We start from the raw sequence: 21,454 nt of genomic DNA on the forward strand, positions 1-21,454 counted from the left end.
GCATTTCCTGTAGGGGTGGACCGAGATGGGATCGAATCAGCTGTGTGGAGACTGGTTACCATGGTACCAGCAGATGTGTGTCTGTGATAGCATTTTTCTCCAGTCTAGACTAAATAGACTATAAAAGTGTTTCTGCTTTCAAATATTTAGGTAAATATTGTGTACATTTTATTTAATTACAGCAATTTAGTCATCTCTACTTTGTTCATTTGTACACAAAGTATTATTTCATTAAGACACAACATACATAAACATAAAATATTTATAAAAACATACTTGTATAGCAAATACAATCATAAATAAAAGAATTAATCCCTCATAATCAAATTATTTATAATAAAAGAAAACTCATACTTGTATATGAAGATTTAAATCTGTATTTCTGGACAATGTCTCTTTAATTCATTAACCCTTAGTATTTAATCTGAAATATTTCTATAATTTTTTTACTTGCATTATTGAAATAAAAGAAACTCAATTTAGAACTTGCATACATTCTCAAGAGACTTCGGCTGTGATGTGTGTTATATAATCATAAGTGGCATGATGTGACGTGATGGATGGTAACCCCTACCCTACACTAAATTTGTCCTCTGCATTTAACCCATCCAGGTTAGTACACACACACAGAGCAGTGCCTGTGGAGCGATTGGGGGTTACTTAGGCGCCTTGCTCAAGGGTACCTCAGTCATGGGATTTGAGGGTGGGAGACAGCGCTGTTTATTCACTCCCCCACCAACATTTACCTGCCAGTATTGAATCAGCAACCTTCGGGTTATAAGTTCAACTCTCTAACCATTAGGCCACAACTGTATTATACTGTATTTATGCAGTATTATGTCTATATTAACTGTATTTTGGTGTATTATACATACACCCAAAATGACTTACTCATGTCTGGTCTAATCTTTTTATACAAATGCTCTATGCATGGTTTGCTCCAGCCAACCCCTTCCACACTCTCCTGATGTATACTAAGGTAATACTCTTGATAATAGTATATGTGAATCTGCTGTATTAACAGACAAAATCTACGGTTCAAATTACAACAACGTTGGTTGCTTTGTTCATTTGCAATTGTTTATTTTTTTATATTTAGCAAATAAATGAACAAACTTACCAAGGGTTTCCATTCAAAATGTAATCAAAATTGTGCTATGAACCTTTATATGAGGTTCAATAAAGACAATGTTATGTAAAGACATTGTGTAAATTTATTGGTGGTATGTACTTTTCATAATTACAATATAAATGACCAAAACTGGTGTTCTGGTCCCAGTTGATTGTCCAGTGTGTAGGAAATGGTTTTATCAACAACTTCGGATTGAATGGACATAATTTCATTTTTTTTTCTTAAAGAACCCAATCAACTGTAAACACCAAAAAAAAAAAAAAAAAAAACTGAAACACCGCCACAGTAGTTCTAAAAAAGTAAAGTCATTCATTAGACACCGATCTACAAATATACAGATCTGACAATTACACACAATTTCAGTGCAGTTATAATACCAGATCACCCTGAAAAGAATCTGAAACAATTAATGGCTGTGTGTGTAAAGTCAAACAATAAAAGAGGGAAAGAGAACATTTGTGTCCACAATGAGAATGATTTCTTACATGTGATTTCAAACCTGTATAAACGGAATTAATGAAAAGACCATAGCTTGTGAATCTTATATATTGGATCTGCAGTCCTTCACTGAGAGTCCATTGATGCCGCCACTATGCCGTGCTGTCTCATCTGGTTTCTGATCATCTGATTCTTTGATTTCCACTCTTCCATCTGTGTGTGTGGGTGGAAGCAAGGGATTAGACAGAGAATGACTGGAAGAGGAAATGAAACTCTGTTTTCCGTTCTTCAAATCATTCATGTGAAGCTTTTGCTGTGGAATGTGAAATACCTCTTGTTTGAGAAGCTGATTGTCCATCCTCAGTCTATCCACAGTGTTAAGCTCCTCCTCCAGTCGTGCGTTGCTCTGACGCAGCTCCTGGATATAGTCACATGCCTTCGACAAGATCCCACCTTTACTCTACATGGAAGAGCGAAAGAAAATCTGAATAACCAGGATTCTCAATCTATTTACATGATGGTGTACAAGAATTTTGATGTACAAGGAGCTGTACAGGAGGAAAATCAAGGGCAGAGCTGTGAGGTGGGTGGCTCTTTTCAATGCAAGTGCTACAGTTTTCAAAAACGTTGTAACTTTTGGTTAAATTTTATCCATTTCATAACAAATTAGGTGGATTATATTCACTGTAGGTGTATTATGTCATTGGTAAACGAACATACAGGTCAAAGGGCAATGCCAACATTAATAATGTGTGTCCAGGAATGTATTTATACTATGTAGTGTGTTGGTTTCTTTTTGGTTTACAGTAAAAATGTATTGTATAACAGATCTAACTAATGGAATAAGGGATAATCCACAGCTAGCTGTGCATGAAGCGATTTTAAGGCATAGAAGTGCATATATACATTACACCTACATTACAAACTTCCAAATAGGATACTGCTGGTGCTTGTGCTAACTAAACTTACTTGACCATTTTTGGTTGCGTCCACATTACAGTCGGGGATGGTTTTGGAAAGCTGGACAATCCAATTGTTGATCTTGTCCCTCCGTCTGCGTTCCACTGAGGGCAGAAAACAAAAGCTTACATTAAAAGATTTGTTCACTTTTAAATAAACTTTTGCTGATAATTTACTCACCCCCCATGTCATTCAAGATGTCCATGTCTTTATTTCTGCAGTTGAAAATAAATGATGGTTTTTGAAGAAAACATTCCAGGATTTTTCTCCATATAATGGACTTCAATGGGCTCCAAATGGTTCAAGGTCCAAATGAGTTTCAGTACAGCTTCAAAGGGCTTTAAAAGATACCAGACGACGAATAAGGGTCTTATCTAGCGAAACGATCAGTTTCTGCAAGAAATCGAGCAGTATTTATGCTATTATTTGACCTCTTATCAGACGAACGTGATCATCTCTGAGCTCCGCCATAACTTCCGCTAAGTGAGGTCAAAATACAAGCGGGGTCATAGATATATCGATCGTAGATGCCTCATTCTACTGATCCGTGCAGGCGCTAATGAGGCATCTACACATACATCTATGACCATGCTCGTATTTTGACCTCACTTAGCGGAAGTAATGGCGGAGCTCAGAGATGATCACGTTCGTCTGATAAGAGGTAAAATAATAGCATAAATACTGCTCCGTTTCTCGCAGAAACTGATAGTTTCGCTAGATAAGACCCTTATTCATCTTCTGGTATCGTTTAAAGCCCTTTGAAGCTGTACTGAAACTGTCATTTGGACCGTGAACCGTTTGGAGCCCATTGAAGTCCATTATATGGAGAAAAATCCTGGAACGTTTTCATCAAAAACCTTAATTTCTTTTCGACTGCAGAAAGAAAGACTGGGACATCTTGGATGACATGGGGGTGAGTAAATTATCAGCAAAAGTTTATTTAAAAGTGAACTAATCCTTTAAGATGTATCTCCACAGCACGTTTAAAGGTAAATCTTTTTCAGTGTAATAGGAAATAAAGCAGCAGGGAATAGACAACGAGGTGAAGCTGCTAATTTTAAATGAAAGAGAATAACCTTCATTGTGTTGAGCCCTCCGTTTGTCATCCCTGGAAACGCGTGGTGTTCCCGACTTACTGAAAAAAGGAGGATATAGGATTGGTTGAAGAAGTTGAAAAGAAATAGATTATAGTGATTGGACATGTGGTTTTATGTAGGCTAATGTGATACGAGATGACAACCTCTGCTGTGTTGTGGCTAGAACATCCTGAGGTGACATCATTACATAGAGTTGACCTGCAAGAAAGGCAATTTAATCTATGTATAGTTGATTTATTGCATCATTAGACATACAATGGAATTAAAAGTAGTGAGTAACTTTTCTGCAACAAAATAACAGGATAACATTATATACACTACCGTTCAAAAGTTTTGGCTTGGTAAGTTTTTTTTATGTTTTTGAAAGAAGTCTGTACCAAAAATACAGCTAAAACAGTAATATTGTGAAATATTATGACAATTAAACATATTTAAAACGTATTTAATTTATTTCTGATATGGCAAAGCTGAATTTTTCACCAACATTACTTCAGTCTTCAGTGTCACATGATCCTTCACAAATCATTCTAATATGCTGATTTGGTGCTCAAGAAACAATCCTAATACCAATACCAATATCAATATTAAAACAAAACATATGCTGCCGATACTTTTTTCAGGATTCTTTGATGAATAGAAAGTTCAAAAGAACAGCATTTATTTAAAATAAACATTTTGTAACATTATAAATGTCTTTACTGATCAATTTAATGCAGTAGTGTAAATGGAGTATGGCATTACCTGTAGGGGTGGGCTGAGATAGTACCGAATCAGCTGTGTGGAGATTGGTTACCATGGTACCAGCAGTTGTGTCAGAGATAGTGGCAGGATAGTAGTATTGAGTTTCCGACGTCTCTCCCTCTAGACTCTCAGACTGAGAGATTATAGCCTATAACCACAAGCGCAAAAGCACCTAAAGACACTTTTCCACCATCAGGCTGAGCGGTTCTAAGAATGGTAAGGAACGGTTCCCTTTGTATTTCCACTTGAGCCTGGTACGCAAAGGTGTCAAGTAACGAAGTACAAATACTTCGTTACCTTACTTAAGTAGAAATTTTGAGTATCTACACTTTACTGGAGTAATTATTTTTCAGCCTACTTTTTATTTCTACTCCTTATATTTAAGCAATTATCTGTACTTTCTACTCCTTACATTTTAAAAATAGCCTCGTTACTCCTTTTTTTTTCTTTCCGGCTTCTCATAAAAAAAAACCTATCCAGATAAATCGCGCCATCTGGACAGAGTGAATTTGATTGTGGTTGGATGAGAAGGATAAACACAAACCATTCCGACACCCTACTGGGTTGTACGCGATCAATCCCGCATGCACCTGCACAAATCACACACCATGTTGCCAGATAGGGCGGGTTCTCGCCGACGAGCACATACTTTCAGCCAATCAGCGATCAGCAGGCAGACGCGCTCATTCATGACTTTAGCCGGGTTTTTAGCGTGATAACTCGTAGCTGTATATTCCAGTGATCGCTATGCCAGTGGCATAAATATACAGTAAGTTGTATCTACAGTAAAGAGTGGGAGAGTGACTCAACTCTCAAACGTGAATTACACCTGTGACTCGAAGACTCTTTATAAATATAACCGTGACTCCTGTCCATCATCATATACACACTTAGGACATCTGCAACTAGCAACCCCGACAGCTGCTGAAAGAGGTTAAAATCAACGATTAATCCGTTTTGACTGTGCTAAGTTTATGTGCCATGTACTTCACGAAAGACATACTGTAGTTTTGTCAAAGCAAAGTGCAACATAAAGGTAAGCGCATTGTTGTTATTTTTTGTTGGCAGATTATTGTACAGTATCAATGAACTACTCATTTTGGCAGTGCTGTATCCATTAACGTGTGAAATGACTGTTTATTACATTGCTTTTTCCAATCTCTATATTGGGCACTTTTTGCACGTAAATTGGCTTCTTACTGTTGACATTGAAAATTATGTATGTGTTTTTCTGAGGGATAGCCGTTTTGACCGTTTCTACCTGGACATATAGTCATATTTGATCCGTTTTACTGGGATTTTTTTATTTTTTATCATGTTTTAAGGAGATAAAATGGTAACTTACTTATCAAAATAATACATTATTTTGGCAGTTAAAGTTTTGGGTGTTTTTCTTGGAGTGACTAGTTGCCTATAAGTATTGTAAAGATGCAAAAAGTCAAAATTGTTATCAATAACCAGGCATGTTATCAATAACCTTTTTTTTATATAAATGTACATTTGGTGAGGTTTTTGGGCTGGAAATCGTCGACCCAATCTGGCCACACTGATCACACATTCAAAAAATGGTTATTGATAACATGCCTCTGAATTGTGACTTTTTGCACCTTTACAATATTTATAGGCAACTAGTCATCAAATCTTCCGCTCCATGAAACACGTTAATGCTCAGTAGTACACATATGGTTCTTTAATGAATTAGCATTGTCCTAAAATGCGTTCATTTTCAATGGGAATATATGCGGCTGAAACGCGTAGCCAAGTGCATCTAAAAATGTTCAACATTAACTTTTTAATATAACATAGTCATTATGGCCTTTAGAAAAATGTTTCTTTGAGCAGGTGGGGTATGCACTGTGGCGCGGCCTAATCTTTTGTCCTTAAAGGGATACTTCACCCAAAAATGAAAATTCTGTCATCATTTACTCACCCTCAAGTTGTTCCAAATCTGTATGAGTTTCTTTGTTCTGAAGATTGAAGAATGTTTGTAATCAAACAGATAGAGAAACCATTGACTGCCATAGTAGGGGAAAATACTATGGCAGTCAATGGTTGCATATAATCTACTTGGTTACAATCATTCTTCAATCTTCAGAACAAAGAAACTCATACAGGTTTGGAACAACTTGAGGGTGAGTAAATGATGACAGAATTTTCATTTTTGGGTGAACTACCCCTTTAATGGCATTTTTTCCCCTTACATTACTTTTACTGTTATACTTTAAGTAGTTTTGAAACCAGTACTTTTACACTTTTACTTGAGTAAAAAGCTTGAGTTGATACTTCAACAGAAGTCTTTTTAAACCCCAGTATCTATACTTCTACCTGAGTAATGAATGCGAATACTTTTGACACCTCTGGTACGGTATGGCACGATTACAAACCTTATTTGGCCCGTAATTCTTGTTAACCAACCGTGTCGGTCGAATGAATGTAGTGACTCAGGATTGGTCACTTGTCTGTGGCCTGGCAATCAGTTTCTCTGTAGCTGGCTAAGCGCGTTATTTGAACGACAAACACAAATGAATAATAACATTTTTAAAAATATCTGATCATCCTCCATAATGCGGTCGCTATTTACATGTCGTATTGTCTGTAAACTAGTGTGTTACAGAGGCAATGACTGAAACATTTCTATTGCATTCCAAAGAGCTCCGTTATCAGTCCCACAGTAGAAAATTAAACCATATCCATACTGGCTGGCCCTAATCGGCATGGAATGGAACGGTTAGCAAAGAGAGCAGTTTGGCGGAAAAGCGACTTAACACAACTACCTCTCTTATGTATATACACATACATATAAAAGATTTTCAGAAACAAGCTCAAAATTATATACGTGTAAAAAAAAAAAGTAATACCTGGGTTACAGGTGGTGTTCCTGCCTGTGTTGCCGTTGGAAACCCAGTCACCACACTGACCGCTGCAGCCCCATCCACCTGTCCTTCTACCTGCCCATCAGCCAAGTGGATTACCCGGTATGTTACCTAAACCAGGGAGGTCAAGGGTTAATCGTCGTAACACATTTTCTATATTTACTATGCATTCATGTGCCACTTACCTGCCCCCCTGTTCCTTCCGTTTTGAAAAGATGATACTTAATTTGCTGATCTGCGGAAAATGCGGTAGCTGGCTGGATGGTTGTGATAGTCAGTGGGTCATCTGCTGTTTCATCAACACCTGGTAAAGCAGCACATAGAGGTTATTTTTTGGTGGCCCTCTCTTTTTGGTCCAACAACCCCTAAAACAACAGGAAGTACATTTGTTTTATTTTCAACATGAAGTTGTCTGTTTTTTTGTTGTTGTTTTGGCAGTTGAGAGGTCAGATATTTTAATACACTGACAATCTCACCGATGCTGGATTTAACAGATGGGGTTTTTCAGTCTTGCTAGGGGAATATACGTGACTTTATTTTTTGCACTTTATTTAGCACTATATTGTGCTATACAGGCTATGAGCTGTCACAACTAAACTACTGGCTGAAACCAAGCATTTTATTATGCTGTTAATTTCCCTACACAGACACACACTATGACCTAAAAGGACAAAGGAACCTATGAGACAGTTTAATTCAAACAATCTCACCTTCCTGCAGTATGGGAGAATCTTCAGGATCATGACTTTTCTGTTCTCTAAAACGGAAATAAATGTAGGAAATAAAATAGTAGATTTTATATAGAATTAAGAGATGTAACGTTATATATTACAATAAAATAAAAATACAAGAATCATATAATTACACTAACGGCCTGTCTCGGTTTTTCAGGGCATGTAAAGTCGACGTCAAAATAGTGTACTGTATTTTACAGGAGTGTGGATTTCAGAAATTTGATTAGCATAAAGTGTGACTCGATGACATTGAAGATGAAACTCACCTCATATTTGTGCGTGAATGATGATCTGTGCTTCAGCTTTGTGGTCCTCAAACGTAAACATCCACTGCACAAACACAATGGTCAGTAACAACAAAGCAGATTTGATACATAGACCTTAAACTATAGCTCTCGTTGAGTAGGTCCAAAAAAAGCAGGTGTGGCGTCGGCAATCCGGAATGTTATGAATTTTTAACGCTGCTGCGTTAAAAGTCCCACCACACCAATCTGTTGAAAAACCGCGTGCAAAGCTATAAAAAGCTCACTTTGCCTTATCATAACCGATATGTTGTGCATCAGCTCTTTACGTATGAATGTGATATTTATATCACCACCACTATAATTACTACGACGAACTTCGCAAACAAAAACCAGAAGCATTTAGCATTTGAGCTAAGCAAACAAAGAAGCGTGAAAAACAATCAAGCACAAAAAAAGTTCCATTAGGATTCAGAATGTATGGCAGTTTAATAAGAAGCCATATTAACGTTTCGCTAAAAACATATATTTCTTTGTATAAAATTAAAGAGTTACCCGTTTATGCTTGGAAGCAAACGTTCATGAGACATATCCTCTCTGCGCATGTGCAGTAGTGTTTTTTTTTTTAACTGGCAGTCACTAGAGGGCGCCATAGACAACGTCACTATTTTACTTATTAGGGCATGTTTTTAAGGCTACTCACACACAAATTCATGCCAAAACATCACATCGCTCACCACACCAACGTATGTTCCCAATCCGTGTACAAATTTTATTTTAGAATTCATTATACTCATGCCAAACAGTGGGTTCACGTGACAACTTCATATAGCATAATTCAACATCCAAAGTACATGATTTTACATGGCATTTAAAAAGGACATGCATCACAGCGTTTTTGACATCAGCATCATGCAAACCAATATATATGCGGTGATTGAAGGTGCTCTCAATATATGAACCCCTTGATTTCTGAAGAAACACACAGATTTCATTAACATGGTATTTTTGTTACATGGTGTAGTACAAGCTAGAGGATTTATAATTTGTATTTTTGGGGAAGTGGAGTTGTACAGGGAGATCCATTCTACACTCAAAGAAGCTCGGACAAGAGTGGGAAAGTGAGGAAAGCTAGCAGGAGTGCTGCTCCACTGTGCTGCACAACACACCAGGCAGAACAGGTCTGAAGCTTACCTAAAGAAAAACAAAAACAAAATCATTCACCAATGCAGAAAAAAAACAGCTTAAATACAATTGATATGAAATGTTATTTTCTTTACGGAAAGCAAGACGTAATAAATGTTAGTTTTGTTGTCTTACTCTTGTCCAGAGTTGCATAGATTGACACTGGAGTGGCAGTCTGTTTGATGTAACAAGTGTAGTTTTTGGGTTTGTCATCTGAGAAACCTTTCAAATACAGGTCACACTTGTTATCGGAAAGGGAGACACTGGCACGGCCCTTGAAGGTGGGTTCTGGGGTGCTGCTGGTGTTGGTACTGCCAATCAACTTATTCTCCGTCATGAAGTAGCAAGTCTTCGAGAGCTTGGTGTCTGAAGCTGGAGTAAAACTGCAGGACATCTGCAGGTTTTGCTCCTTCGTCAAGCAGGACGAAATCTGAAGGGCAGTCTGGCCAGTAGCAACACCTAGAAAATGAGAACACCAACTTAGCCAAAGTTTGAGCCCAAACTGGTACAAGACTGTCCTGTGTATTTTAATAGGATCAGGTAACGTTTTGTTAGAGAACATCATTTGAGAAGCAGATATGACTTTGGTGTATCGTTTGGGGAGATTCATTAAATAGAAAAAAAAGAAACAAGAAGAGGACCACCACATGTGGTTCTCTTCTCTTTTCTACATGCATATGAAAAACTTCAGTTTACCTAACAGGATCAAAGTGGCAAATGCGGTACAGAACATCATCCTGACCACAGTAGACTTCTGCATATTACACACACAACAGAACCTGGGGAACAAACAAGACAAGACAAATCACACAAAGTAGTAGACTACCTCAGTAGTGCATCCTACTTGTAGCATGCTTAAAACATGAGCATCAATTACTTTTGAGGACTTCAGGGTGTTCACCTACACCATTACATTTTTATGTGCATGAGGTTTGGGGCGTGGGGTTGAGGGTAATCTATATATTCCTGGCAATTTGTACAGACATTAAACAAGCTCTCATAGCCACTGCAGCAAATGTCTCAATATGGGTGGGGTCATGACATATCGGCGCACATACATACATAGGCCTACATAAATTATTGTAACAAAAGCACACATATACATGACCCAAACTACACACAATGCTCTGGCAAAAAAACCTCAGGACTCGTAATAACTAGACTATGTGAAGAACATCCCTACAAGGCAACGTGTATCTCTTATCTTAGGCAAGACTGAACTCGTGAAGATTCTTTTGAAATGACATGTCGCATCCCATGAGACATTCTTTAGCAAGAATTCAGCTCGAACTTCTGCAATAAAAGTAAAAACTGATTTTCGCCGCCATTTAATGCGATAACGGGTTTTATTTAAACTTAATTGCACTTAAACGCGTCATGCACAGAAGTCAAGGTAGCCCTGCCAGTCCGTTGAGGAGTAACAGGGACCAGACCGCTGCCAGCGAGTTACGTTATCTAGAGGCGTCTTTGATATTTATTTTGATATTGGCTATATTTTTTATATCGACGTTCTGGCGGGATGAAATGAGTTTGTTGTGGTTCTTACCTTATCTTTTCTGCTTTCGGATGCTGGAGCTGTTGATTATTGAGGCAACTCCCTCAGTGAGCACTTGAGTGAGACGGCAAGATGAGTAAGGGCAGATGCACGCCCATATATATCACGTTGTGTCATTATAATACCACGACCTCCCCATTATGACCAGCTGAAACTTGTGTGGACAAAATGTTTAAGAAATCAACATGATAGCACCCGTGTAAATAACCTGGACAAAGTCATGTAACTAAAGTTGGCTGCATTGTAAAAAGATACTTGCGCCACCATTTGAGGTCGCCACACCCTTAAAAGTTGTTTTTATTTATTGCTTGACATAGGCCTACACACATACAAGATAGGCAACACAAACACCCTTTGGTACCTCGGATGTTTTATTGTGCACACATACCTTTATTTCAAGCTTGTCTTAGAGACTGTGTTACTGAAGGAGTTCTGGCAAGAACTTATGAGCTCCATTTTGTAAGTTCAGAGAACTGCCCTTTTTGAAAAGGTGCCTAGTTTCCAGAGGGTTCTGCCAGTGTGGTAGTCTGAGTTGCTGCCTCAACTGGTAATGTTTACAGTAAAAATTAAACCAAATTAAAGTCCAAAGACATAACAATGTTTCGTTTCGCACTAGTTACAGACAAAACGTCGGCAGTGTGATTAAAGATAGGCTACATTGTCAAAATATAGTGGTTACATTGAATGTAAAACATGAAAATAAATCAATAGGCCTATATGTAACATTAGATTATTTTGCCACTGCACTGCACACATCTTTCATCTCCTTATTTCTCTTTCTTCTCGCACAATGTATTTTAACATTAAGAAAAACAAATATGCTTAATTTTGTGGAATGCTTATTTATTTTATTTTTTAATTGGATCAACCACTATGCAGAAAATTATAGGGTTGATGTGTCCTCCTTAGTGTAACTGGTGGTCCTGCACATTTTCCGCAAAGCTGTTCATAATATATTTTCCCGATATTGTTTGTACAACTTGTTTTTGCTTCAGTACAAGGACAAATAAAACCCAATCATTTAATTTGCAGAAACAATGTGTTGTATTTGTAACATCATGCTTACTATTTGTAAGAAGGTGATCCCTCTTAAGGGTATCATCATATTTCAGGGTCCTCTGCATTAAAACGTTTGAAAACTAGTCTAAAATAGGTTTCTGATATACAGCATTTCTGTTTCTTCCTAAATATTGTTAAATCTCTTAAAAAGCAATTAGAATAATTTGAATCATTCATAACAAATGACAGCATTCTAAAAAGTGTAACAAAAATAAAAATATCTGCACGTTACACTCTACATTCCTTTATTGTTCTCTGTGACATATCTCAGTATAGATCCTTCAAAAAATAAGATAAGCATTGGAAAAAGATACAGTGAAACAAGGGAAGACCAATGTTTTCCATTCAAATATGAGTGCGTGAAATGTGCATGTTGCTTGATCATATTGCTATGCAGTCTTTGTGAGACATTATGGTCAAAATGACAACAACAAAAAAAACAGACAAAAGCACTACATTGCAAAAGCTCAGGTCACCTTAAGTCAACCTAAGGCACTTAAGGTTAGTGCAAGGAAGCATGTGCGAAAAGCAGCTAAACATGTGAAAGCAAACAGTGCAATTAAGCGTGTACACAGCAGCTTCATGTGAGCGCAATGAAAGACACATTAATACATGTAAGAGTACATTAAAATACTTATGTAGCCTTGATAGTCTCATTCTTATGCACTTGTGTTCTGTTCCAGGCCTGTATCATTCTTTCCCTTGAAACGTTACTGGGCAAAAAAGTCCTTGAGTTGTTTGCGCATACAGAATATTTAGTTGCATCATGTGTGAGTGCTGCAATATAATATGTCAACAATGGTGATGTCCTTCAGACAGAGCTGTCCTTATTCAGGTGACAAACAGAGGTGCTAAGACAATGAAAAGTAGTATAACGCATTTTGCACTGGACAAATAGCAAGGATCGATAAACCAGCCAACCGATCAATGAGATTATAGATTACTCTTACAATGATTTCACTCAATTATTTCTATAAATATTACAAAAATGTTTGCAATAAAAAGTATATGACTTGATTTGAAGGAAGCGCATAATTGGCATTACCATATAAAGGTCCCAAGCATATCAAAACAATATTATATATTTCTTATAACAGAGAATATTTTAGGTGATAAATATTTTGGATGCCTGATCAACTCCAGCTTCAGCATATACTTTTTGGTGCCATCCTTCATCTGAATTCAATGAAATTGACAAACATGCTGCAATCATTAATACTAATCTTACTGTAAGTGATCATTCATTAAACAGTTGCAATAACTGCTGTTACAAACATCTTGTTTGTAAATGTATTTTAAATCAGTGTACACTACCATTCAAAAGTTTTGGGTCTTTAAGATTTTTTTAAATGTTTCTTGTCCCTGCATTTATTTGATTAAACATGCTCTAAAAATAGTATTGTAAAATATTATTATAATTTAAAACAACTATTTTCTGGTTTAATATATTTTAAAATGTAACTTATTCTTGTGATGGCTGAATTTCCAACAGCCATTACTCCAGTCTTCAGTGTCACATGATGCTTCAGAAATCATTCTAATATGCTGATTTGGTGCTTGATAATCAATTATTATATTATCATTGTTAAAATGTTGTGCTGCTTCATAATTCTGTGGAAACTGTGACATATTTTTCAGGATTCTTTGATTAATAGAACTTTCAAAAGAACAGCATTAATTTGAAATCGAAATCTTTTTACATTATAACATTATAAATGTCTTTACTGTCACTTTTGATCATACAAATATTGATTTCTTTTAGGGTCTTACTGACCCTAAACTTTTGAATAGTAGTGTAATTATACATCTTAGTTTTAAACAAAATTGTGGCCATATGTACTTGAGTGGGTAACGTCACGTGCATGTCCGTTTGCTTTTCTCAGTGAATCCTGATGTTGTAATGACGATGATCTCAACAGAAACTTTAAATGGGCCTGTAAAGCAAAAAAGAAAGAAAGAAAAGAAATCAACATAACCATGTAAGATGAAAAAATAACTAAATATAAATGTAAATGAAAACGTGAAAGGCGTGAGAATGGCTTTGAGTTTTAGGTTGCTTGATGTAGGGCTGGTCATGCTGACAGAAAACCAAGAGAAATAGGAAGTGATATCACAACTGCAAGAATCCATGGTCCAGTGTGGAAAAATATGCTCAATGCAGAGCACACCAGAAGATTTCCTGTTTGAAACAGAGAGACAGTTAATTAAGCAACAGAGCAATGACTAAAGAACACACAGATTACAAAAGCACATAGATTGTGGAAACCCACAGATTTTGAAAGAAGACAATTTCACAAGCAGTGACAACACCTTTAATTTCAATTTGAGCATGCTTTGCCACTCCCAGGTAATATTGTCTTTCAGCATATGTTAAGGGGGTCTTGTCGAGGCATGTTTAAACTCACTTTGGTGGAATGCCATGCTGTTCTCCTTCCAGGTGTTGCCCTGATAAACCCTGCAGGTGTAAGTGTAAGCCCGGTCATCGGACATAGGCATCCAGGTGAGGCGACAAATATTAGGTGGCACCAGGGAGACATTGGTTCGGCGTCGGGTCTCAATAGGTGGGATCATGTGGACCGGGGTGTTTGGGTAGGTGGATCCCATCAGTCGCCCATCCTGTTTGAATTCGCAGAAGGGCCCGGGAATCTTGTGGGTCTCTGGGAATTCACAGTCAACCCGGAGGTTCTTTTCCATGTAGGTAAGGCAGGAGTACATCTGTGGCCCTCGAGGGGTGTTCCAGAACCAGGAGTCAAAATCCAAGAAGCCGGGTTTCTGGTATGGGTTTGTTCCAGTGACCACACACACCATACATAACAGACATGCTACTGGGAGAAAAGCAAAACCAATGTAATTTTGTCTTTTTGTTGTTTTAATAGAATAGTTATGCCCCTACATACCTATAGACATATATTTCAGATATATCTATATGCTGTCACAGTAGGTCAGGAAAAAATTAGAAGGGGATCTAATTGGAGCACTTTTATTTTAAAACAAAACAAAGAATATTAAAGGATGGAATACATGGCAGCATAAACAACACAAGGCAAGCTTTTTGTTGTTGTTGCAACAGGACGTTATATAATGTATTTCTATAATAGAAAGATAGGCTTATATATGATATATGATTTTTTTACAGCCATGTTATATTTGCAAGCACAAACTGTTACTTAGTTTAATCTTTTTATAATATATTTACCATCAAACAATATAGTTCACAGTGATTAAAGATTATTAAACAAAAAGATTGAAACATTTTTGCACAATCACCAAATAGGTGGCGATATGCACTAAGTATGTAATAGCCAATACATAAAATTCAATTCAATTAAATGTATTGTCATTTTGAGCAAGTACGAATACAAGCCAACGAAATGCAGTTAACAACCAACCAGGATGCAAGATAAAAGTATTAATCTTAAGTAGTGCTAAAAAAATGCTGAATATGGCCATGGATATGCATACCTATAACCATGCATACACATATTAGATGTACATATTCACGCGTTAAAAAATGTGCAGTTTGATAAATGCACAATTATGAATAAATAGATTGAACACTTGGAGGTGTTCAGCTAATGCTAAAAGAGGAATAGGAGAGCCACTAAAAAAAATACTGTGATAAGTGATGATAATGTCTCAAGGCAGAGAGTTTAACAAAGTCACAGCCTCAGGAAAGAAACTCTTTCTGAGCCTGCTGGTATGGGACCATAGGCTCCTGTAACGCCTACCAGATGGAAGAAGAGTGAACAAAGAATAGTTGGGATGAGATTCATCTTTGATGATGCCATTTGCTCTTCTCAAGCAACGTTTCCTGTAAAGGTCCTCGATTGATGGTAATTGGTAACCAATGATTCTCTGGGCCATTTTTACCACCAGCTGGAGTGCCTTACGGTCTGATGCTGAGCAATTGCCAAACCATACTGAGATGCAGTTGGTCAATATGCTGTCAATGGTACATCAATAAAACTCAACCAAAATCTCGGGGCAAAGTTGAGCTTTTTTAAGGCTGCATAAGAAATAAAGCAGCTGCTGTGCTTTCTTGTAGATTATGGAGGCGTCCCATGTAAGGTCATCAGAGATATGAATCCCCAAAAACTTGAAACTTGAAACACGTTCAACTGTGACTCCATTGATGTTAATGGGTGCATGTGCATGGTTCTTAGTCCACAATGATCTCTTTGGTCTTCTGGGTATTGAGGACAAGATTGTTATCAGCACATGCACTGGACCTCATCCCTGTAGGCCGTCTCATCAAGAAGAAAGTAGTAGTATGGCTTTTTCTTAGTGTCTGTTTCCATGGTGACTCATCGATTCGTCGCTCTGTTTAGAATGTCTTGCGTTAACTTTTAAAGGTGCTATTTAAAGGTAAAGTTTTTCACTTTACTAAAGCATAAAAATACCATAATATGCTTGCAGATATGTAGGAAACATGCTAAATTCACCAACTTGTTTCTTAGAAAAACAATGCAACAGCCAGTTATTCTACTTTGAATAGTTCAGTGTCAGAATGTCTGTTCTTGTTTTGGTCTGTGCGATACCGCACACCACCAGTTTACCCAATACTATTTCGACACCACAGGTTGCCAGTTGATGGAAAACACATCGTATTGCTGCCATGGAAGCCAGCAAACAAACTGGATCAGAGATCGCAGATTCTACCTGACCTAAAAAGCCTCAGCATCCATCAAAAATCTCTATGAACGAGAGCATATTAAAAATGTGGATAAAACAACTCATCAACTTACAGTGTGGCTTTCATTGTCAATTGTGCTCACTTCCTATGCATGTCCTCAAGCTGGCAACCTGTGTGAGCATCAAGTCTCAGGAGGAGGGGGCGGGTGAAACAACTCACTCCAATATTTTGAATTTGGACTGCAGTACCCATTTCCATCACTAGGTGTCATACTACATACAGCACCTTTAACATACTCTGAACTTACTCCCGGATGCGTTTTTGGAACCTACATTCCTCGAGTAAGCAAGGTTTGGAATAATCATAAAAAAGTGTTAGGGGTGCATTTCAGAACCACCTTCTAGTACAAAGCAGTCTTTTACATGCTAAAACAGTATTATATTAAATAGAAACTATTTTTGGAGAAGCAGATGTCAGGAAGGGAAATTGGACCGGATTCATTTGCCCAGTATTGTACGGCACTCTCTGACCTTGGGATGTTTGGCTCAGGTATCTTTATTTCCTACAGCACGTCGATTGTTCTTCTAATAAAAAATGTTTATGAGTGCTAGATTTATTTTTGTCGATGCCTGGGGAAAAAAATTATGATGCCAATATTGAGTATAAATACTCAATATTGAGTTATTCAAATTAAGTTTTGACACAATATGAAAATAAGCTTTTAAAAAATTGTTAGTTGCAATGAAACGGAAGTAGCAACATATATTTTTTTCTTGTATTTTCAAGTACATTAAGTGAAATGGATTTCAGAAAATGTAAGGTGGGGACGTGGAGGCAGATCTGAATGTGAGGAGTTAATGGTGTTTAAGGTTTAACCATAGACTGTAAAAAAATATGGACGTAGTGTCCGTGACGACACCCATAGGATTCTGAAGAGCCGTTTTGAAGTAGGGTCGAGCTGGCCGTTGCCATCTTGTCAGCACGTCATCGCGCATCACTCCCGGATAATAGAAAATGGGCAAAGAGGCGGGACGTGGGTGGAGCCGAGGTGACGCGATAACTAACAGACAGCAGATAAATGGCTATCCACCTGTCACTCAAAATGGCCACGCCCTTAATTATGCAGGACTTTAAAGCTTTATATAATGTAAACGAACGAGTTATAAAAAAATTCACCCCCCTCACAGTTGTCATGAAGGGCAAAATTAGCCGTATAGACCAAAACCACAATTTGTACCAGGCTGTAAACATGTTTTATTCTGCTGTAAAGTTGGGCATTTTAAAATGGGGCTCAATGAGATTCTGCTCCTTTCTGGAACCTAGCCAGTCGATGAATTGCAGTTTAAGTAACTTCAGTATTGGCTTCAAGAGAAACTGGGGAGGTTGCCGCTTGGGTTTAACCAGTCTAACCCCCGGTTTCACAGAAAAGGCTTAAAGGGTTAGTTCACCCAAAAATGAAAATTCTGCCTTTAATTACTCACCCTCATGTCGTTCCAAAGAGTCCTACATAGGCCAGAAGAAACTTTTAAATAAAGTAGTTATTTTTGTTTGTTTTTTGCGCACAAAAAGTATTCTCGTTGCTTCATAAAATTAAGGTTGAACCACTGGGGTCACATGGATTTTTTTACCAATATTTTTACTAACTTTCTGGGCCTTGTAAGTGTTAATTAAATAGCTGTCGATGGAGAGTCAGAGAGCTCTCAGATTTCATCAAAAATATCTTCATTTGTGTTCCGAAAATGAACAAAGGTCAGGTTTGGAACGACATGATTGTGAGTAATTAATGACAGAATTTCCAGTTTTGGGTGAACTAACCCTTTAGCAAAAAAAAGGTAAAACAACGATATATACCTAATTTTGAAGTTGAAAATTGAGTGTTTTTGGTAAAGGCCGTTTGTATTAGTCTTCACACGAGCGCTTTGTAAACACGGGGGCGGTACTTCTGCCTACCTCTAGCGTGACCGTTCCGACGTGATTACGTCATCCTTAGCACCTTGCAGAGCTGCACAAGATGAACAATTTAGGTTAAAAAATTATATTAAATATTTTTTTATATTTTTTTATGACCGATCGTTTCACTAAATAAGACCCTATTCCTCATATGGGATCACGCAGAGCCTCTGGAATCCACTGCATTGATTTGGACCTTCAGCATTTTGGTTGCAACTGAAAACTATTATATGATGAAAAACCCGGGAACGTTTTCTTCAAAATACTTAATTTCTTTTCGACTGAAGAAAGAAAGGCATGAACATCTTGGAGGAGATGGGGGTAAATGAGTAAATTATCAGGAAATTTTAATTTAGGGGTGAACTAAACCTTTAACCCAAACTTTTGAATGGCAGTGTATCATGGCCCCTCCCCCTTGGAATGATTAGAAGATCTTATAATGATTTCTGAAAGATCATGTGACAGTGAAGACCGGCTAATGATGCTGAAAATTCAACTTTGCCATCACAGGAAGAAAAATATTAAAAAACATTTAATTTAAATTGTAATAATATTTCACAGTATTACTGTTTTTACTGTATTTTGATCAAACAAATGTAGCCTTGGTAAGATTAAGAGACTACTTTCAAAAACATTAAAAAACCTTAATGTTTTCAAACTCTCTATTCTTTTAAGAAGACCCAGGAAGAATATGTGTCCTTCCACGTGTCTTAATTATCTCGATCAAATTAAAACTTTAAAGAACATGTTACTTACATAACACAAAACAAGCTGCTAGTGATGGATAAGACTTCATTGCCTCTTCTTTGCAGGGACCAAATTCAATTTCTGTCTCTCAATAACTGTAGAAAAAAAGAAGTTAAACATGTTGGACATCTTACCTACGAGACATAAAATAAAGAACCCGAGAGAGATTTAAAGGTCATTACCATGGTGACACAACCTGATATTTCAATATACTAGCTAAATCTCATAGGCCTACACCTTTCAATCAAATTGTGGGAAGGCCTAAACAAATAACAAAAATTAGGTCGGGTTAAATAGCAGGTGATAAATTGCCGAATAGCCTACCGCAGACCGACCCAACCCATATCTGTTCAAGGACAGTTCAGGTCATTCAACTGGGTTTTTTTTTCCTTTTTTTTCTTAGTCTACTGAAATAATCCATTGGGCATATCATGAAAACACAGGCAAATGCAAACGGTCATATAGCTAAAGGACAATGTTACCTCAAAGCCGGTATATTCGTGCCGTTGCTTCGTCTTGCAAATCAAGGCACTCTAGATGAGAGTGGATGGAGATGCTGATGCTGCCGAGGAAGCCGCAGCTCCGCCGCAGTCAAACGATGACCGCAGTCACCGGGTCCCTCCTGCATGCACGAATGTCAACTGAAAACTCTCCTTAGGGCGATTAGCCTTGCCCCCTGACTAATGCTGATTGTCTTGTTCGATTTTTTTCCTTTTGTGAAAATAAGTCAAATTACATCGCTTTAAACTGGCATGCTGGATGTGCCTGGGCTATAATTGTAAACGCATTTTAGACATTGTAAAGGATGTGGTAACTCCTAAAAGAGCTCCATAAGACCCGTAGGCTATATGTGGTCATCTGTGGGAATTTAGTCAGTCGTAGATGAGATCGCGCAAATGATGACGCAGCAGATCTAAGAAATTGCGCGCTTGCCAGTGTTACAATGTCCACCAGCAGATGTCGCTATAAACAAGAAATGAAGTGCTCCCGCTGCTCTTCACGCGAAATGGGGTCGTCTAGGGCAGTTTCAAAAGTCCACCGCCTCTCAGACCATATCAGGAGGTGCTCTGAGTTTTGTTTGCTTGCTTGCTTATAACCTGCATGTTTAATGCACAATTCAAAAGGTTTACTCTTTTTTTGTTCATTGGATCAAATTACATATATATGGTTAATTGCCCATTGTTCTTAACTTTAGGAACAAATGTTGATAAATAAATGAGTGTGTGTGTACCCAGCTAACAACAATAAAAATGAAGAGATTCATTTTATTATTTTTTTGCAGTCGAACAAGTGACACTATAAGACCTCACAGACTGAGATGTAACAATTGGTAGTACAAAGTGCTACATTAAATAAAACAAAAAACAAATGTATTAAAAATGTAAATAGCCTACATAAACACTGTAGGGGGTTATACAAAATCATACTGGTTAAACAAATCAAATAATTTTCTGGCTTTATAAGATCTCATCATTTCTAAGGCATCCGTACAGGCTAGCTCTTTTTTATATATATATATATTAAACAGGGATGCAGTTTTTAAAACTTTACATTTGTGAATAAAATATTTTACTATAAGAAATAGACAATTCACAATTCAAGTCTACATTATTGTCCTCCAAAATTCACCATGTCTCAAGTAATAGATGAAAAAAAAAGATATATGATGTTTTATCCAATTAAGCACCTCATTCCAAAATGGATTCACCAAACATTGAAAAAATAAATGTTCAATTTATTAGGGTTTCAATATCATTGTTTCAATTAGAGTTTCATTATCATTATTACAAAAAGTGTTTGAATCCACATTAAAAATTAATCTTAGAAATTCTTTAGCAGGGTAAATATTTTATTTTATTTATATTTATTTTTTTATTGCAAGAGAAAAGATATGAATAGTATAAACAATACGAAACGCTTCGGTTACTTACGTAACCTCGGTTCCCTGAGCAGAGGGAACGAGTATTGCGTTTAGCTAAACGCTAGGGGAATTTCCTTTCCTCAAGATTTTGAAGCAAATTTTTATCCTAAAAATACCATGTAAAACGCAGTGCAGCTGCACAGCTCTCAGCAGGAAGCAGCTGCGTGCTGATTGGCTGTGCCGCTGC

General features: G+C 37.2%; 3 protein-coding genes across 4 annotated transcripts; all 3 read right to left on the minus strand.

Annotated features, from left to right (window-relative positions):
* Nucleotides 1–147: 147 nt before the first annotated feature.
* Nucleotides 148–8,832, minus strand: usf1l (upstream transcription factor 1, like). The gene is made up of 11 exons (XM_079816212.1): nt 8,773–8,832; nt 8,242–8,305; nt 7,952–7,998; nt 7,427–7,545; nt 7,227–7,352; nt 4,369–4,516; nt 3,771–3,825; nt 3,607–3,665; nt 2,540–2,634; nt 1,902–2,030; nt 148–1,783 (listed from the first exon to the last, which is right to left on the minus strand). The coding sequence occupies exons 2-11, from the start codon at nt 8,244–8,246 to the stop codon at nt 1,697–1,699; spliced, it is 870 nt and encodes a 289-aa protein (XP_079672338.1). The 5' UTR covers nt 8,247–8,305; nt 8,773–8,832; the 3' UTR covers nt 148–1,696.
* thy1 (Thy-1 cell surface antigen) lies at nt 8,773–11,226 on the minus strand. The gene is made up of 4 exons (XM_079816213.1): nt 10,949–11,226; nt 10,099–10,181; nt 9,538–9,861; nt 8,773–9,411 (listed from the first exon to the last, which is right to left on the minus strand). The coding sequence occupies exons 2-4, from the start codon at nt 10,160–10,162 to the stop codon at nt 9,311–9,313; spliced, it is 489 nt and encodes a 162-aa protein (XP_079672339.1). The 5' UTR covers nt 10,163–10,181; nt 10,949–11,226; the 3' UTR covers nt 8,773–9,310.
* Nucleotides 11,227–11,787: 561 nt separating this feature from the next.
* Nucleotides 11,788–20,255, minus strand: LOC307124580 (uncharacterized protein). 2 transcript variants are annotated; one of them, XM_079813913.1, is made up of 4 exons: nt 19,829–20,250; nt 19,356–19,441; nt 14,422–14,841; nt 11,788–14,195 (listed from the first exon to the last, which is right to left on the minus strand). In XM_079813913.1, the coding sequence occupies exons 2-4, from the start codon at nt 19,393–19,395 to the stop codon at nt 14,089–14,091; spliced, it is 567 nt and encodes a 188-aa protein (XP_079670039.1). In that variant the 5' UTR covers nt 19,396–19,441; nt 19,829–20,250; the 3' UTR covers nt 11,788–14,088. The 2 variants fall into 2 exon arrangements, with proteins under 2 accessions (XP_079670039.1, XP_079670040.1); XM_079813914.1 differs by having other exon boundaries at nt 11,986–14,195; nt 14,422–14,838; nt 19,829–20,255.
* Nucleotides 20,256–21,454: the final 1,199 nt, after the last annotated feature.

This window comes from Gobio gobio (genome assembly GCF_949357685.1).
Source record: "Gobio gobio genome assembly, chromosome: 4".
In the NCBI taxonomy this organism is placed as follows: Eukaryota; Metazoa; Chordata; class Actinopteri; order Cypriniformes; family Gobionidae; genus Gobio; species Gobio gobio.

Bases quoted from the DNA above. Each gene is read 5' to 3' on its own strand.
- usf1l (XM_079816212.1), bottom strand. The intron at 4,517-7,226 runs GTATTACTTTTT...TTGTGGTTATAG, and splicing joins GAACACCACCTGTAACCCAG to GCTATAATCTCTCAGTCTGA. The intron at 2,635-3,606 runs GTTATTCTCTTT...TTCTGCCCTCAG, and splicing joins GAGGGCTCAACACAATGAAG to TGGAACGCAGACGGAGGGAC.
- LOC307124580 (XM_079813913.1), bottom strand. From the start codon at position 19,395: ATGAAGTCTTATCCATCACTAGCAGCTTGTTTTGTGTTAT. The intron at 14,842-19,355 runs GTAAGTAACATG...CTTTTCTCCCAG, and splicing joins AGCAGCTTGTTTTGTGTTAT to TAGCATGTCTGTTATGTATG. The intron at 14,196-14,421 runs GTGAGTTTAAAC...TGTTTCAAACAG, and splicing joins CAGCATGGCATTCCACCAAA to GAAATCTTCTGGTGTGCTCT.
- thy1 (XM_079816213.1), bottom strand. From the start codon at position 10,162: ATGCAGAAGTCTACTGTGGTCAGGATGATGTTCTGTACCGCATTTGCC. The intron at 9,862-10,098 runs GTAAACTGAAGT...CTCATTTTCTAG, and splicing joins TGCCACTTTGATCCTGTTAG to GTGTTGCTACTGGCCAGACT. The intron at 9,412-9,537 runs GTAAGACAACAA...GTTTTTCTTTAG, and splicing joins CTATGCAACTCTGGACAAGA to GTAAGCTTCAGACCTGTTCT.